The sequence below is a fragment of the Simochromis diagramma genome, unplaced genomic scaffold (genome assembly GCF_900408965.1).
Source record: "Simochromis diagramma unplaced genomic scaffold, fSimDia1.1 OVJJ01000208.1, whole genome shotgun sequence".
In the NCBI taxonomy this organism is placed as follows: Eukaryota; Metazoa; Chordata; class Actinopteri; order Cichliformes; family Cichlidae; genus Simochromis; species Simochromis diagramma.
The window spans coordinates 2,717,801-2,736,410 of record NW_024386789.1 but is presented as its reverse complement, the minus strand read 5'-3'; the positions used below and the strand labels follow the sequence as shown (position 1 = coordinate 2,736,410).

Genomic DNA, 18,610 nt, shown 5'->3' with positions numbered 1-18,610 from the left:
GTGTGTGTGTGTGTGTGTGTGTGTGTGTGTGTGTGTATAGTTATATATATTTAAAGATCAATAAATCGATAGATGGAAATACAGTAAAGAAGGCGAAAACAGTTTCTACAATTCTAATGAGTTTGAAAGATCATTTAGTATGATTAGCTTTGGTCTTCAACACAGTATTCAACAGCTTTTTTGTTATTTCTTTAAGTAGTCTTCAGGAATAGTTCTTCAGGCTTTTAAAAGACATTCACAACTCTTCTTTGGATGCTGGGTACTTTTTGTTCCAATCTCTTTCAAGGTTTCTTGTGGGATCATCTGGGCCTCGGAGAATCCAATGCATGACTGAGTGTGTTCTATAGTTTGTTTTCCTATCCAGGTATGCATTGAGAGTATGTTTGGGCCCATTTTCATGTTGAAAAATGAAGCAATTGGCAATCAGATGCTTTCCAGATGGTATTCTGAAAAATCTGATGGTACTTTTCTGCATTCATAATTTCATTGATTTTGACAAGACAACACTAAAGCCCCAAATCCTAACAGAGGCTCCATTGTAGACACTCACTGTTGTACCTCTCCCTGATCTCCTCCATACATACTGAATCAGAATTTTCAATTTTGGATTCATAACACGCAAACTTTTCTCTGTATTTGCCTTCCTCAAAACTTGAGACCATTTCTGATGATCAGCAAACAGTAGATGGAACCATTAAAGGTCCAGATGCATCTCCTAGGTGACTTTAAAGCCCCATTTCCATTAGTACCTCCTCGGATCGACTCGCCACAGTTTTCAGCAGGTATATTTTACCTTGACATCCACCCTTGTTGTAGTGTTTGTGTTGCATATTAATTACATCATGGGATGCTCAGATGCGTTGCTATGACAACGTCCATGCACATTAGGTAGTACTCAATTGTAATGGAAAACCAGTTGATCCGAGCTGAGTCATGGTGAGCTATGGCGAGTTGATCCAAATAGGTACTAACGGAAAAGGGCTTTAGATACTGCTCATGTGCAGTAGATAGTTTTGTTTGTCCTCCACTTGTCCAGTTTCTTTAAATTTTTTAAGGACACGCTTCTTTTAGAAAAAAACCAAAAAAAAAAAACCAAACAGTTTTCACAGCAAATTCATAACAAATGGGAGCATATGATAATTTGGCAAAGTGTGTTAGTAACAAAATGCACAAAGATACGATTCAAAATTCGTTCCTCTCATTAAAAATGATGAAAAATGACAAAAAAGCCTAGCTCCTTAGAAGAAAAATATAAAGAAAGGAGGGGGGATTATATTCAAAATTGCTCCTTAATTAATTAAGAGTTCAAGCCATTCACATTGCAGCAACTTAGTGCATTTAAGCAGATGGACATGATCCAGACAACCTGCTGAAGGTCAAACTGGGCATCAGAATGGAGAAGAAAGGAGATGTAAGTGAGAGAAAATATCCAGTGAGCGGCACTTCTCTGGGCAAAAAATGCCTTGTTGATGTCACAAGTCAGATGAGAAGTGCTTTGAAGCGATACAAATGCAAACGTAACCCAACAGAGGTCATCAGAAGAACGTCTGAGGAATATTTCTACCATCTTGTTAAATCTTTGATTTTGTGCCACAAAGAATTAAAAGGGGTGGGGTCCAATTGAGGCAATAGGAATAGCTTGGTATAAGAAAAGGATTTTCTTTTATGAACTGTGATGCATGCAGAGCAATGTTAGTATAATCCAGGAATAACCAAAAGGATAAAAAAAAAAACAAAGGTCAAAATGAGCATTAAAGGCCCCCTTTAATAACTTGTTGACATGTATGTGCTACAGGAATGACCTCAACTAGGACAATTTCCTCACAATTCCCAACGGTACCTCCTTGGACACATTGGGAACAATACTCTTGCTTCGGTCCCTCTTGCCTCCATGACCTCTCTGGCCCTGGTTGTCTGATGTCATGGTGTGTTGAGCGGCAGCCAAGATTTCATCCAGTTTATCTAAAACACAGACAGAGCAGAGGGCACAAGACATAAGGCGTAAGTCAGGGCATAAGGAAACAGAGGAGTAGTGGAAGAGCCGTAAATAAAGAAGCTAAAGGAAGATTTCAGTGATCCTACTCCTCTCTCCTTAAAGATACAGTGTGTAAAATTTCACCCCTAGCACAACCCCAGCTACGATGGCACTGTGGGACAACAACTCTTCTCTAGTGAATGAAGGCTATCAGTCCACTGGTTACCTCAGTCATTAATATGTGTCCATATCTATTTTCTTCTCAGGATGAGGCTGTAAAGCTTTATGAAATGAGTCTGATGAGTCAGTGATGGTCACTTCTGACCAGTGACAGCGAGCTGCTGTTATCTAGTGTTAGTGAAACTTCCTTTGAAGTGGATCTAATGCTGTTGGACACTTATCAAATAAATTATCATACATTTTGTGTAACGTAATCAAACTTTTTTACTATATATTTTTTAGGACACTCCAGCCCAACATTAGCTGGCATAACGTTAGCAGAGCTGCTGTTGTATAGCTGGCTCATTGTCAGCAGCCCTGAGATGGGAGGTTCACATATCTAATCTGGTGACAACAAGTGACTGCAACACTACTGGGAATAGATAAGCAGGTTTATGCACATTTCCATGTGACTTCAATCCAGATGATTAGGTTTGATATGAGGGAGGAGAGACCAGTGGTGCAGGAGGTGGAGAAAGACAATACGAAAAATGATGATAAAAGTATACATGAACAGATGTTAAATGGTCATATATAGTTTGAAAGAGCCACTGTATTTCTCAGCCACTGAATACAAGATGGACTCTGCCTGTATGAGCAGTTTATGATGCAGCTATATCAGTTTGCTGGAAGTCATAATCACATACCAAATAACCTCAAAAAACTATGCACTGTACCTTTAACGTATCTAAACACCTTCTTACAGTATCACAAGAGCAGTGAGAGTGATTTCTTACTTAAAGCCATCTGATAGACGGTCCTCTTCTTATCAGGACCCTGAGAGGACTCGTACTCTGGAAAAATAAGCAAAAAAGACATCAAACTGACTGATTTTTAATTAAAGCTCAGAGGCTGATAGGGGTGATGATAACACTGATACTCACCTGCTTTCTTTTTCCACGGAGAGGCAGCTGTTGCACGCGTAATTGGGGAAAGAGAAATTAGGTGTGACTAGAACTTCTGCAAAGTGTATAAAGCAGATGAAGAGATGAAGTACATACTCAGACACATGTGATGGTGTGAATGCTGATGTGATGATAGGGATGTTGATGGGGACAGAAATGATCATGAGAGCACACAAATCTGTGATTCTCCCACCTTTGTCCACTGCATGCAGCACATTTGGTTTGAAAAGAAGAGAGAAGACAGAGCTGTTTGTGACAAATGACATTTTAAATGCATCATTTTTACAACATGCCGCTGCTTTTGTATCGCTTAACCTCACTGTTTAATTGCCACCTTTCCTCTTCATGGCTAACATCATAAGTGCAAATGAATCAAAAGACTTCTTCCCATGAAGCTGTTGCTAGTGAAAAAAAATGCACCACTCTGGATAATTTTCTTGGCTTTCTGCATCAACTTGGTTAATATTTAATGCTGTGTTTCCTTAATAGTACCACAGCACTATACCATCCTCCTGCAGAAAAGCTGCTAACCCACCCCAGAAGAAGCCTTTTCAATGTGACCTCCAGAACTCATGCTTTTGCGCTTTGTCCCTTCTTTCGTCTTACCCATATCTTCCAGCTCTGATGTCATTGACTTGGAGCGCAGGGCAATGGCAGGAGGAGTCAGTCTTTTTGTCTGCTGTGGGGCTGCCAAGGGAAGCCAGCCAAATGCAGATTTAATGTTTAGAATTCTTGTATACAACCCATTGCAACAGGCTTTCAGGTTGACGTAAACATGCAATCAGCTTAATCATCACATGATAAACACAGAATTCAAATGGTGTAAGACGAAAATCTGATTAGTACCTCGCTTTCGAGCCGTGTCCTCCAGCTCAGGGTTTCGAGCAACCATGACAACTTTCACCATGAGACTGTTGCCGCCCTGCCGGATCATGTTGACAACCTGCCGATGACCAACCTTCACCACATTCTGACCGTTCACCTGCCAGAAAAACACAGAACAAAATGAAAAATCCACTCTAGTCGCACAGAGTGGATGAAAAACCTGAGACAGTTTGGAGTGCACACTTTAGGCATTGTCTCCTCTTACCTAGTGGTTCACTTTAACAATTTGGGTTTCTTGTGTGGTTTAAAACATAAATCTTACTGGTTTCTGGGCAGGTGCACCAGCAAGTCAAGCTGCAACTTAATAACAGTTACAAAAGCTTGGGCAGCTATATAAGTGACTCATATTAGATTGAACAGTAATGAACAGCTTCTGTCAGCTGTAACAAAGGTTTGACAATCACCATTTTTAGTGCCAGGGTTTTAAGGGAACATACAGGAACTCTTAAAGGCTAGAGAGTTGCAGCAACTACAAGCACAGCAGCCTCCAAATGACCATAACTAAAATGCAAATTATATATTTAGGAGAAGTATAGAAATAATCGCATCAATGCATCATATCCTGCACATATTTTCAGTGCACACAAATGTCTTTACCCTGTCCATTCTCTGTTTTCTTTATTGTCTATTTTTGCTATTATTAAAGGACATACAATCACTGAACAGCAAGTGAAGAAAGCACTAGCATTTTTAAAAGAAAAAATGCTAATGCTGTAACGTGTTTGTTGTAACGTGTAACGTGTTGTAACGTGTTTCCTGCAGCTTCCTATGTTTGTTGCATAATACATGAACATATGACCCCAGTTTCTGTTTTACAAAACTACTTCTTTCTTCATAGGTCTTGAATTGAAAGTAAAAGTAAAGCTTCAGTTAGCATGCCGATTACCTCGATGAGGAAGTCCCCCATCCTCAGGCCCGCTCTCCACGCCACGCCCCCCTCATCAACAGACTCCAGGTACTGCAGCGCGGGGAATGCTGGCGTTGGAGTGAACTCCTCTATGGGAGTCTGAGCTGTAGATGATAACAAAACAAGAGGTTCACCACAACAGGAGCATGGATTTGATAATTATGCAGTAATTGAGAGATTAAAATGTTGGCTAAACAACTAACAAGACTTAGAAATCTTTGGCAATACGTGATGAACTTTGAGAACACGCTCACCTTTGGCTCCCCTGAGTACAAACCCAAAGCCCTCATTGTCTTTCTTCTGTAGGAGCACAGTTTTCTCCTTAATGATGTAGTCACTTGAAAAAAGTAGAGAACGGGTATATGAAATGAAGGAAGGGGTGAAAAAAAAAAGAGTTGGAGATGAAGATATGATTGTCTAGTAGAAGAAAAGTGTTACGGTCATGCAATTAATGCATCTTCTAAATGTGGAAAACAGCTATACAGCAACACATTCTGAAATCACACTGCAGCAAAAGATACTTGGGCTTGTGGATGTCATACAAAAAGCTCTGGTGCACAAAAGAGGGTTGATGGTGGGGATACAGTTAGTGTCACAATGGGAGGAATTGTATATGAGATGACATTCCATACTATGGAGTAATCCAGCTAGAGCTGACAAGCACTGGGCCGGGGGGAACAGCACATTAGAAAAATGTGCACATCCACTGATAATGGAAACTTCCAAATGCACCCAAATCGCTGCATTAGCTTTCACCGCCTCTGGCAGCTTTTGCAAGGATACTGCTTCACCGACTCCTGCGCAACCACTACCGGTCATACATGACACTTCAAATTATGTACAAGAAGTCAGACGGGCCTCTAATCCACCCCCCACCATCACAAACAGCTCCTCTTGCTCAAAGACTACAGTCCGAGAACATAGAAACATCGATCACAGGCTTTGGCGATGCAATCTTATTATGAGACGGCTTGAGTAGTGGCTCAGCAAGCTCCTTCATTATTCTATTACCATGTCTGGGACGTTTTGGCCAGGCTGCTTTACAACACTTTCTCTAATACAGGGCCAGTTAAATGGACTCCACACTGCCATACACAGCCACATCTCATGAGTCATTTCTGGACTTGACTTTCTAACAATGTCAATTCACCCTGCCCCTGCTAGAGAGCCCGGGGCTCGAGCAGAGTTGTATGATTAAAGAGGAATTCCAGATATTTCTTTCACAGGCAGCTCATTTTTTGTGTTAGTTTGTGCTGCTTGAGTTAACTCAAACTGACACTCCAACGGAAATCAAATCAAAGGATTTGATTTCCCAAAGAAAAAAAAATGGCAGAACAGTGAGAGAACAGGAAGTGTAGCCTGGTTGAAGAATCGTCCTTATTTATAGTGATAGCTTGACTGCCAAAACATACACTAAAACTGCTCCGGGTAGGCTCAAGGACAGAATTTGTTTTTTCCTGGAAATAAGCTGTTTCGTTCATCCTTCTTTTAAATGGGAAGTTAAAATAAACTCTCTATTTATTTCATGATAAGTACGTGATAAGTACTGAGTAGAGGTAGGATTTTTTTGGCTACAAGGTTGCACACTAACTCTGCCTTCACAAGGGACGTATGAAAAATAATTTACCATGAAAAAGCAACAAAATGTAAAATATTTTTTAGGTTTTAGGCAGCAGATGTGGTGGGGTTTTTTTTGTGTGTGTGTGTTTTTTTTAATGTCTGGCGAGTTCTCAGTACTCGGTTCTTATGCATATAACCCCGCAAACAATGTTTTGCCTGTGCCTGCGCAACCCGGGTACAGTGGACTCATGAGCGTTGGCTGATGGGCCCGAGGATCCAGACTTTGACATGAAGCTGTAACTTTAGCACTGAACAGACGATCGCTAGTTTCCCCTAGTGAGGTCCATCCCTTGTGTGTTCTCCATCAATGTTACTGTTTCGCCAACGCTCAGCCGCCTTCCAGCCATCTGCTCCTCACACCTCATTCCTTTTTCTCTCACCCTGTCCTCCATCATGCCTTCCCTCTCTGAGGATCAAAGTAACACAGAGTGGGTGGACAGATCCATCGGGCTCTTCATCCATCTACTTGTATAAGGATAACGGGGAAGGGGGGGCACGGCCACAGTTGGTCTTTTGGGGGTTTCTAATTTGCATTGCTGGCTTACAGTAACACACCTGATTCCCTTTACGTATGCAAAGCTATGTAACTCGTCTGTTGCTACAGAGTCCACCACGGCCCAGCCAAGCAGGACCATAAAAAGCACAAACGTCCCTGGTTAATTAGCAGGGCACACTCTCAGTGAACTGGCTGGAATAAAGCTGTAAGCCTACTAGAGACTAGAGTTATTATGTACCCTCCTGAGTCATCCTCTCTTCTATCCACAATCACTGAGAAAAAAAGGGAGCTTTTTTAACCATTCACCTGCTGAATGTACATGCAAATACATAGCTTATGTGGAGACATTACACACACATCACAAGTGAAGCACTTGACAGATGTTTAGTCACACACACACACGCACACCGTGGATGGAGACATGGTAGACAGATGAAAAGCGCACAGATAAATGTGCAGGAGAGACACTCCCACAGCGAGCGCTATGACATACACACTTATATGTGAAAGCCACATATATTTGATTCATTGTATATAGTCACATGCATTCTCACATCAAGAAAAAAGCACGCACACACACAAACATGCAGAGAAATGACCGCTTTTCCCACATTAGAGGAAAAAAAAAAACACTCTTTCAATTTACTGACTTTCCCAGTACAGTAAAAATACCACACGTCTCTAATGATACAGTGAGAGACATTGAAAAAATGATATGGGATGTGACAATGGCGTTTTTAAAGCAACAGAAATGTATGGGAAGTCCTGGTGAATTAAAAATATCTGCTTACAGAAATCATGACTCAAAGAGAATGAAATACACCCACACTGTCTGACTGAAATGCATCAATATGTGCTCTCTTTCATGCACTAACACACACACACAAACACACACAGACACACACACAGTGTTCAAAAACGCACGGGAGGAAGACACAGAAATAAACATGCTGCATAGTCTCCATTCAATAGCCACTTCTGTACCACAGACATACACATGCATAGGAACAACACGGATTTAAGACGCACATATTCGCACACGCACACTCAAAGAGGCACACACACAGAATACACAGCTTATTAGTCTGTCTTTGAAAAGGCACGGCCTCTCAATAGCATCATCTACCTCTCCCCTCTCTCCATTGTCCTCTCCTCACATCCATAGCCAGCCAATGAATGAGGAAACAGCCGCTACCTGTAAATGAACCACACGCTCCTGTTTCTGGGGCCCAGTGACGGCCACGAAGAAGAGAGGGAGAGAGAGAAATCTCTCTCTCCGCAACCCCCCATTGCCATGTCCCCCCCTCCTCTCTCGCGCGCTCTCCACCACCTCCTCCTCCCTCCTCCTCCTCCTGCCTCCCTCCTCCTCCTCCCGGTCTTCCAGCGAGAGCTCAGCCGGAGAGAGCCGCGAGAGTCGAGGAGAGAGCGAGCGAGAGAGGTGGGGGATGAGAAGGGAGAGAGAGTGCGATGATCTGCACCCTGTGCACTTCAGACAAGAGATAGACAATGTGTAAGAAAGATGGGGAGAGAGGAAGAGAGTACCAGTGACTATCACAAAAGGGAAAGGATGTATTGTCTGTGTGTGTGTGTGTGTGTGTGTGTGTGTGTGTGTGTGTGTGTGTGTGTGTGTGTGTGTGCTGGTGGATGGCAAGAAGAGGGTTTGGTTTTTAAATAGGGGGAGACGGAGAGCTGGGTTTGTGGGGAGGGGATGCGGGGGATGGGTACAAATGTGAGGCAACACCGGGGAGAGACAGCGCTTTCATTTTCACATCCACTAACTGGTAAATCACAGATATGCTAACAGCTGATTCCCACCCTGGATTTGATCTTGCACACATTTGCCAACTTTGCTCTCACTCCCTCCTATCCTCTAAAACCGAGCTGTCATCACCACACAGGCTAACAAACACTCTCCCTCTATCCATCTCTCTCTGAAATAGTAATTGACATTCTCCCAAATGCCCAGCTGCACTGACAGAACATGCTCCGGATCACCTTGCTCTTAATTGAGCACCACTTCACCACAGCTCTGCAATTACGCTTAACCAACTTAGCATAGGTAATGTAACCCCAGTGGCTGCTATTTCCATTTGGAACACAAGCGCATCTGAATTAAAGCGAATGCCTCCTTTTTTTTTCTTTCTTTTTTTTGAATGACACTGAAATCTGCTCAGCACAAGGGCAATGTCAGCTGTAATGCGTTAGCAGCTATAAAACCCCGAGACGGGGGACCAGTGAGTCCTTCTCGCTGTAGCCCAGGGATCTAACCAGCACTTGGTGCTTCAGCCTCCTCATGACTCATCAGCAGAATGATGTATGTACACTCAAAGACGTAGGCATTTTCACATTCACTTGCACACCAACTCTAAGCAAACATACACAGCTTCACAACACACAACCTTCGATGCCAAGGGATGAGGTTGCTGCTTCAGAAGAAACTCTTCCTTTATTACAGCGTTATTGCTCTCAGTGAATGGGAGCAACAAGAGCATGTGGATGGAAGAATCAAAGAGACAAACGCATTCGTGTCGTGGAGTTAAAAAGGGGCAGAGCTAAAAAATGACACCGCTGCTCTTTGTTCTTTTTAAGCGTTGACGCGTTCACATAGCACAATAGAGAACAAGTGCTGTTCAGGATCGGCAGAAAACTGCTGAGAACTGACACACACAGACGCACACACGCTAAACACAGCAGGGGGAACAAGTGTGCACACATGCTTCGCGCATAAGAACCTCCCTTTAACTATAAAACAGCAGTGTGATGACTGTTTCAATCACCTAGACCGGCCTCACAGTCTTGCCTTGCAACAGTTTGCTTGCTGCCCACACTGAAGTGGCAATCCACAACTAGAGCCACGTCGGAGGCTGTAGCCAATCAGGATTAGATTAATATTATTTTATTAATTTTTTTTTCTATTTCCTAAAACCAGCATGCACTTTGTGGGAGGTTGGGGACAGCTCAGAATAAACACTATCAACTTGAAATTTACAGCACTTTAGACTTTAAAGTGGACGTATTATGCATTTTGTTATTTTCTGCCATATATAAACTCTTACAATGACTGATGCTCACATTAAGTATCACCCAAGATCTAAAAATAAGGTCAGCATGCAAAATATGGACAACAGCATCAGGCCACACCTGTTAATCTTTGAACTCAGGTGATTTCATTGGTGTTGCCACACCAAGCCACACAGTCTGCTGAATTTGAGTGTGCATTTCAGAACCACAGCAATGTAAATTTGTCGACTGGGGTCACCGAGTGCTGACACGCATATGCTGTAACTGCATTATAACTGCAGAGTGTCAAACCTTCTCTTGCATTAACATAGGCACATCGGTCTACCCTCGGAGCTTCGTAGCATGGGTTTCCATGGCTAAGCAGCTCCTGTAGGTGTAATCTGCAGGTCGCTTTTTCCATATAACATATGTGCTGTGATCCATATGAGCCAAAAGCTCTGACTTCAGACTGCTCTACTCCTCTGTGTTCTAAAGTTTTTCTCTACTCTTGGATCTAGATTAGATCATTGAGATCAGAAAACCCCAATATGGTCATCTCAGGCACACAGCTCTGGCTCTGAGCACAAAAGTGTCACCCACCCACTTTCTTTTGCAGCAAATCAGAAGAAAGTTGGCTCAATGATAGAAGTCTCAAAAAGGCCTTAAAGGAGCTTGTTTGAGATAATGGATGAATTGAGGTGCTGGAACAAGACCCTGAATAGGATAAATATGGATTATTTTGAGCTTTGAATCAAACAAAGCTACTCTAGTAGCGTCCAAGAATAAAAGGATAGTGTAATCCAGATTAAACACCACAATTTGATTTTAAGACTTGATTTCCTGATCGATTAAAGCACTTTCCACCCCATCTCACTTAATGACTAATACCCTTTTTGCACAGAATATGAAAGTCACAGCAGCATTTTTTTTGTACCTGGGGCCATCAGTGCCATCGTAGGCTCCAACGGTGACGTTACGGAAGAGCTTCCTCTTGGCTTTCTCGCTGCGCGTCTCTGCAAGGAAGGCACATGCAGGCAAAACATATGTCCAATTCAAACATTCAGCTACCGCCATGACACCTTCTCTGTCTTTGTGCTGAAGTGTTGTGTCGTCAGCAGTCAAATGCATTTACACCCTGTTTTTGTCTCTTCAGCGTGGCATATGGTTTGCTTCTTGTGTGAGCAGCTGTGAAAATAGAAGACAAGTGAATAACTCTGCTGCACATGCATGTAGCACTGGTTGTTACCGAAAGCACCAACTACTGAACATGAGTGTGACATGTGGGTGTTACAACAGTTTAAAAGATAATTCCAGCCTAAGGAAATATGCAACCCGTTTTCTAGCTTGTCCCTTCACTAATCCATGTACTATATGTGCGTGTGTGTGCTTTGTTAACCCACCTTTTGACATACTTAACATGAATGAGTAATTGTCTTCGCCCATCAGGCACAGCACTGCTGTATGTTAGCTTTACAATCAGTCTCCAGAACATTCAATTTGGTGCTTATCTCACCTGGTCGATTGTCTTTGCTGGGAGCTGGTACCTCTTGCACACAGTCCGAAGGAAACCAGCCAGTGCGTCCTTTCACTGTTCCCTCCCAGTATCCACCCTCTCCTACACTTAACACTGAAACAGACAAAAGGACAGAAATATTTTACATTTTTGTTGTGATGAACTGGGATGCTGATCCTTCTCATTTCACTTTTTTCGGCAAACCTCTTTCCTTCTCATCTACATCTCCTCTAAACAACAGCCTAAATTTTTATTCAGTAAACTATATCGCAGCAGCATGACTAGAAATTTATATAACAAAGAATTATCTAGGACTCAAATATTGCCCTGCTAAACAATAACATGACACGATTCCACTGGTTACTTCTACTCAGCAGAGTAGAAATTGTTCAACATGTGAAAATTCTGGGCTTTTCTCACCTCTGACTTTGTCCCCCTTGTTCAGCGAGAGCTCTCGGTCTCCACTGGCAGAGTGGGCACGAGTGGCCACGTACACTCGTCCTGGAACTGCGCTGTACATGCGCTTCATCTGACCCCCGCCGCCACCCGCCGAGGTCGCACTACAGAAAGACAAGCGCAGTGAGTGCATTAGAAAACCAAGAGATAAGACTGAGTGGCACACTGTGGAAAAACAAATGAGACAACATACAGCCTGTCAGGCCACATCAGAGACAGCTGAGTCATGCTAATCTGTCATACCAACAGTAAGATTTTATTCTGTGCTGGTGTATTTACACAACAGCGTCTAGTATTTAGCATGACAGGTGCATACTGTAGAAACTTCTGACAATTTCAGTCAACAAAACCAGCTCCTTCCCTTCATTTTGCACAAAACTAATGATATTAGTTATATATATAGTTTGTCTAACATTTAACTTCATAAATTTCTGTCACTATATTTCAGAATTTGACACATCACATGCATCAAATACTATTAATTTTTTCTTATCACCAGGGATTTATTCTTTCATTTTTGTCCAGTGGTTGAGTCACTGCTTTGACCCGATCAACATTTCTGATGTTGGAAGGATTGGGCCAAAATAGAATGAATGATTAAGCACATCTAATAATTATCCATCCATCCATCCATCCATCCATCCATCCATCATCCATCCATCCATCCTCTTCCACTTATCCAATTCAGGGTCATGCTGGAGCCTATCTCAGCTGCCTTAGGATGAGAGGCAGGGTACAGCCTGGATAGGTCACCAGTCTGGCAGGGCTCATTATAACACCAGTTTATGATATTGGTCAGTACTAGTCAGTTACCAGCAAAATACATTCAGTTCTAATGGTGCTGCTGCACTTATTTTTAGTTCTAACACACGAATCAAACAAGAGTACAAACCTCCGCCAAGACAGCTCACTCTCTGGGCAGTATTCACTTTTAAGGGAATGGTATTATATTTTGTATCTATTCATTTCATTTTTTAAACAAACTTTAAGTAGTTTTTAGTGCAATAAAAATCACAAGGACACTTTGTATTATACTAAAGTATGTCTGTGTAGGTTCTCAGTGATTCAGGTCATGGTAGAAATATTTCTAACTAACTTGGGAGCTAATTGTCTTTCTCTTGACAGTATCTTCTTTAAAGATATGACACATTTTGAGGTCAACTTGAAATAATGTGAAGTGTAAATATGAAATCAGAGGTCAAATGAAACATGAAATTTGGATGTACACTTATAATATTTTTTTAGAGATTAGAGATAGATATTTAGAATCCCCATATAACAGGATCCTTTCCTAAATGTTGTTGGTACAAACAAAGGCAGTAGAATTTGAAGCACAGTTTTACAGATAAAAAATATTTTATGAAACTTTGACCTTACTTGACCTGAAGGAAGAGGTCAGAAGTTTGAAGTAAAGTGATATTTAGAATCCCTATTTGTCTATGTTGTCAATACAAATGAAAGTAAGACACATAATTTATAATAGCTCTGTATAGCATTATTATCACTTTGATCTTCAGATCAATTTATTGACCTTGAAAGAGAGGTCGGAGGTCAAATGTAACATGATATTTTAAATCTTTATATGTTACTTTTGGTATGTTGACAATACACATTTATTATATTAGAATGATAGTTTCTAAGTTTTAAGCCTTTTTATCCGCTTTGTTTTCTACCTTGAAGACTTTGGTGGATGTAAGCCAAATTATAATCAATTGTAATGGGACCCCACTCTACATCCCTACAAAGTTTTATCATAAGTCATGCAAAATGTTTCGCTTTATTGTGTTTACAGACAAAAAGAAATGACACGCACGCAATGCTACCAAAGCCATAACCTCTTTAGTGGAGGTAAATATAGACAATAGTAAATATGCACACATTAACATCGTGGGATTGTTAGTTTCTTATATAGTTGCTAACCATAACTTAAAGAACTTGTGTGCTTAACTAAGTCTTTTTTACATTTTTAAACCTTCTTTTTTTAAGGTAAAGTGAATGTATCCTAAATTTCTTTTGTTTACACAAAAACGCCGATTTATACCACATATAAACAAATGTGACCTTCTTGCAATTGCAAATAGTAAAAGGTATGCATCTGAGACATAAATAGTAATTTCTTTGCATGCAGCTAAAGATAATTGGAGATGACTGACTTCCTACTGTTGGATGGCCTGAAAGGACCTAGTCAGATTAAGATCCCAGCAGGCTTCTTTACCCCTGTCTGCCTCGTGGCTGCCTGTGCCTCTCCTCTGTGTCACTTTGGCCTCCTCTCCCTCTGGAGGGCGAACGGGTACGAGTTCTGGGGCTGCTGGAGCTTCTCATACCCACTGAGGCCCTGCGATGACCCTGCAAAGAACAGCCCCACGGAAAACGTCAGTATTGATCATTTCAGATGATGAGAAATCATCAAGCGAGCTACTATTACAAAAGATCAAAACATGGACATCCACCTAATGCTGGACAGTACCTGTCCTGGGTTGGGATTGGTCGCAGCCTTGTTGGGCAGGGCCAGAGGGTCAGACTGGGTCATGGTGTTATCACTATTAGCACGCAGTAGGGGGTGGGAATGAAGCAAAGGGAGGGGCAGTGTGTGGGAACTTTCTTTTCGCTTTGGAACAAACTTTGGTGACTCTAAAAACGGCACTAAAGACATAACATGATGCAGAGGTTTGGTGTGACGGTACAGGTGAATATGTGAGGTGTGACAGGATGAAAGGGAGGGAGAAAACAGGTACATTGTTAGGATTATATATTTGGGAAAGAGCAAGGCAGACAGGTGTTGGGAAGTGACGTTTGAAAGTCCCTGCAGAAGAAACAGTTGCCAGGGAAGCTTACCTATATCAGAGTCTTTGTGGTTTTTGATGATTTCCCCGAGTTCAAAATGACCAGACAAAACAGCAAGCTGCAAACAACGAAGACAAACTGAAATATTATTTGTTCCAGCAGGTCAAAGCTACTCTACAAATGCAATTTCACTCTGCAGACAGGATAATAAAAAAGCAAAACATGTTCCTCAAAACTCTGGATTATTTTTTAAAACATTTACCTGAAACGGGGTCTGACCATGCTTGTTCTTCGCCTCCTTATTCGCCCCCCTGTACAGAAGAACACGGACGCAGCTTTCCTGGTGATTCAGAGAGGAAAAGGAATCGGTTAACATCTGTAGAAGATATAACAGCAAACATTATGGTAATAATAGTTTAATAAGGGATCTTTTTGCCATACTTGCCTTGTTGTACAGGGCAGAAATGTGAAGCGCAGTGTTCCCTGAGGCATTTTGAGAAGTGGTGTCTGCCCCATAAAACAGCAGATGCTCCAAGTGTTGTGCAAAGCCATTCTGGCAAGCCTTTTAATGTCAAGAGTATGATAGAAATATCCCCAATATTATAAAGTATAGAAGGACACAAGTTGGACTAAAGAGAATGGTTTCAAACGGGATGAGGAGAAGATGGTGTAAGAGAATAGGGAAGAAAATGAAAGACATTGAAAAAAGAGATACGAAAAATAGGGGAAGGGGAAATCTGTCACACAGTAGTCTAACAGAAAACAAAGAGGTGAGAGCAAATTACAATTCACCACAGTGGAAAAGAAAGGGAACAAAAGCCATTAAAACGACAGAAATGAGCCTTCAGCAGCCTGAGAGGTTCCCTCATATTTTTCTGCAGGGATTAAAATATCACAAGATACGTACAAAGTAAAGAAAACACAGAGCACGGCAAAACCAAAATAAAATACCATGACAACCGGCTTGCAGTGCAAACACAAATTTCCCAGAATGTCACAGAGACATAATGTAGGCAATGCACACATATCTACGCTGAGAGAAAGAGCTAAGATACAATGCTCTTTCTGCACTGGACTCATCTCAAGATGAGCGAGACGTGAACGGGTTCGAGGAAACAGTGTGGTCACCTCATTCCCTTTTGGTTTATTTACGTAATAGTCACAGCATGGCTTTCTGTTAGGGATGAAGGGATGGTGGGATGAAGGGTACCTTATGTATTTCTTCCATTCCAAACTCCTCTTCATCCCTGTGCTATGGAGAGAGAGAAGGAGGGGAGGAAGGAGAGAGAATGGAGAGACGAGTGAGGAAGGCAGGGAGAAGAGAGGTGTGAGAAAAGGCTGAGAGACACTGAAGGTGATGGTAGATCTCATCAGTCACATAAATAAGAAAGGGAAATGTTGGTGCATTGCTTAAGTTAACATGAAGGAGACAGAAACCAGACGGGATTTAACTATGATGAAACAGACATGATGAAAACTGTGAATCGTGGGAATCTGCAAAGAGGCGCACAGGGTGATTGATTTGCATTTGTAGCTGATTAAAAATCTAAGCTTACCTGATGGGATTCGTCCCAGCCGTTCTCGTCCCTTGTGCCCAGCTTTGCCCTGTAATAGAGCAAGGTCTCACAGCAGGAAGTGTCACCCCCTGTCAGCACAGTGTGGTACAGCGGGGTCAGGCCACAGCGGTCTTTGGAGTCTGGAGATGCTCCGAGGGACAAGAGAGCCTGGCAAGTTGACACACAGAGGGCAAAGAACAAGGATTATTTTAACCAAGTGTGTGTGAATGTGTAGAGTAGTAAAATATAACAAAGGCTTAATAGATTTTCTTCACAGCGATTATTAAATCAAATACTAAAACAATGCAACAGGAATATGAAATGTTACAGATAGTTCTTATATAAGTACATCACATGTACCATAAGTGCATGTGGTACAAAGTTATTGTGATGAGTGGGGGTGGGGTGTATATGTATGTGTGTGTGTGTATGGTGGAGGTGGTGTTGTCTATATAATAATAATTTAAAAAAAAGGAGAAGAGAAAGAAATGTTATCACAATTACACACATTACAAAACATTCGGTGTGTGACTAAACCCGCAGCTGAGGCAATTCTCAGAACTACAAAAGAGGAAAATTCTCGTAGTTTATTCAAAGAAAAGGAACAGCGCTCACAAGTGTGCACTAACCAATAAGAACGCGAGAGACATAAAGCCAAGAGAAAACCACTTAGAAATTATTATCATATGACCCACCTCTGTAATTATCTTCAAAGGTAACAGCCTGTTTCCATGGGGCATTTATGCTATTTTGCTTTTATCCTTTAATTAGAATCATTATTCCGTTTTAATTTATTTTGTCCACACCGCCCGCTCTACTTGAGTGTGTTTGTACTCTGCATGCGTGTGACTCTAACTTTTTTAGCCCTTACCAGCAGCCCAGCGTGATTGTGAGCCCTAACAGCTTTGTGCAGGGCCGTCATGCCGTCTCTGCTTCTGAAGTCCAAGTGAGCGCCGCCCTGAACCAGGACCCTGATGCCCTCCACCGACAGGCCAGACTGCATGGCCACAGTGAGGGGGGTTTCTGACCCACAGAGAAGGTGAGAATGAAAGTTCACCCTCGTATGCTCTTGATATTGCTAAATATTACTGGCAAAGAATAAAGGTAAAACTCACCTCCGGTGTCAGGGTCGTGAAAGTTCGGATCAAGACCTTTATCGAGGACTTTTCCCATTTTGTCTATTGCTCCGGTCTGAATGTAATCCAGAAATTTCTTCAGACTGGCCTGAGTGTAGGGAAAGAAGTTGCTGAATGCAATTAAGCACAAAACAACAAAGTTCAAAAAACACACACAAAAAAAGAAATACCTTTGTGCTGAGTTTAGCGAGAGCCTTTTCATCCAGATTGGTCTGTTTATAGACTCTGGTTTTGTACCTAAACTGAAGACCGGAAAACATAGCACACATGAAAATGAGGATAATGGTACTTAGCTGTTCAGTTTCTTGGTGACAGCCTACACTGGAGGATATAACAAAATGATTACAATTTGTGCTGTGAAACCGTAGTTCAGAGAAAGCACCATTATTCTTGTCAGATGTTGCTGAACTCTCGCTGTTTCCAGAGATCTGTTCTCCCACTCGGAGTCGCTAGAATGACTCCATAATTGGCTTCTTTAAAATATTTGTGTCAGATTTGTTTTTACGTTTTGGGAAAAGGCTAAAAATGGTTAACTCTTCAGCCTCACAATGTAATAAGTTGGATTTGATGTTTCAATTATGATAATTTAAGCGCAAGCAAAGTGATGCAAATGAGCGGTTTGCGCGCACAGCTTTAGAAAGGATCCAGGGAAGGGCTCTATTAAGTTAGATTAATGATTAATGGGGGCTTTTTTCCCACAATGCGTTGGTTAAGGTTTGATTAATGACATTTAAAATAATAATACTATTAATGCAGTTTTCTTTAAATCACACTGACAAGATTAATTTATCATATAAGGTGATTTACATCTCAGGAACTGACAGATTGCACATTAGTCCCTCATTACACTGATTATATGCCCCACTGCGTTATTCTAAGACTGGTTTCTCACAGAGTAAAAGGGTCTGAACGCACTACAAACTGCTCATTTTAAAATATTTTTTCTATTGTTTTCCACTGATGTTCTTATGTTGAGGCAGCAGAGTGTTAATGTGTCGTATTCTTAATGTCTCTATTTTGGAAGGAATAAAGATCAGAAGGGGAAAAAACACCAGCCTTAAATTTGTTCTTGAACAGATGAGACTAATGAGTGTACTGTGTTTGGCTGGTTTTGCTTTTTTTACTTGGAAACCACCTGACTGGGTGTGTAGTCCTCAC

General features: G+C 41.6%; 1 protein-coding gene across 6 annotated transcripts in view; it reads right to left on the bottom strand.

Annotated features, from left to right (window-relative positions):
- The window catches only part of LOC120728453 (SH3 and multiple ankyrin repeat domains protein 3-like), a 45,628-nt gene that overhangs the window by 7,064 nt on the left and 19,954 nt on the right, over positions 1-18,610 (bottom strand). For 4 of the 6 annotated variants that reach the window (XM_040023371.1, XM_040023372.1, XM_040023373.1 and 1 more), the window contains 21 exons: positions 17,623-17,694; positions 17,432-17,540; positions 17,188-17,339; positions 16,317-16,484; positions 15,971-16,012; positions 15,206-15,322; positions 15,023-15,100; positions 14,812-14,878; positions 14,444-14,619; positions 14,192-14,322; positions 11,941-12,080; positions 11,521-11,634; positions 10,942-11,020; positions 5,146-5,228; positions 4,871-4,995; positions 3,946-4,081; positions 3,706-3,786; positions 3,293-3,301; positions 3,079-3,105; positions 2,932-2,988; positions 1,826-1,962 (listed from right to left, as the gene is read on the bottom strand). In XM_040023371.1, coding sequence (XP_039879305.1) covers positions 1,826-1,962; positions 2,932-2,988; positions 3,079-3,105; positions 3,293-3,301; positions 3,706-3,786; positions 3,946-4,081; positions 4,871-4,995; positions 5,146-5,228; positions 10,942-11,020; positions 11,521-11,634; positions 11,941-12,080; positions 14,192-14,322; positions 14,444-14,619; positions 14,812-14,878; positions 15,023-15,100; positions 15,206-15,322; positions 15,971-16,012; positions 16,317-16,484; positions 17,188-17,339; positions 17,432-17,540; positions 17,623-17,694 — 2,100 coding nt within the window. The remainder of the gene's footprint in view (positions 1-1,825; positions 1,963-2,931; positions 2,989-3,078; positions 3,106-3,292; positions 3,302-3,705; positions 3,787-3,945; positions 4,082-4,870; positions 4,996-5,145; positions 5,229-10,941; positions 11,021-11,520; positions 11,635-11,940; positions 12,081-14,191; positions 14,323-14,443; positions 14,620-14,811; positions 14,879-15,022; positions 15,101-15,205; positions 15,323-15,970; positions 16,013-16,316; positions 16,485-17,187; positions 17,340-17,431; positions 17,541-17,622; positions 17,695-18,610) is intronic. The other 2 variants (XM_040023374.1, XM_040023375.1) reach the window with 2 other exon arrangements.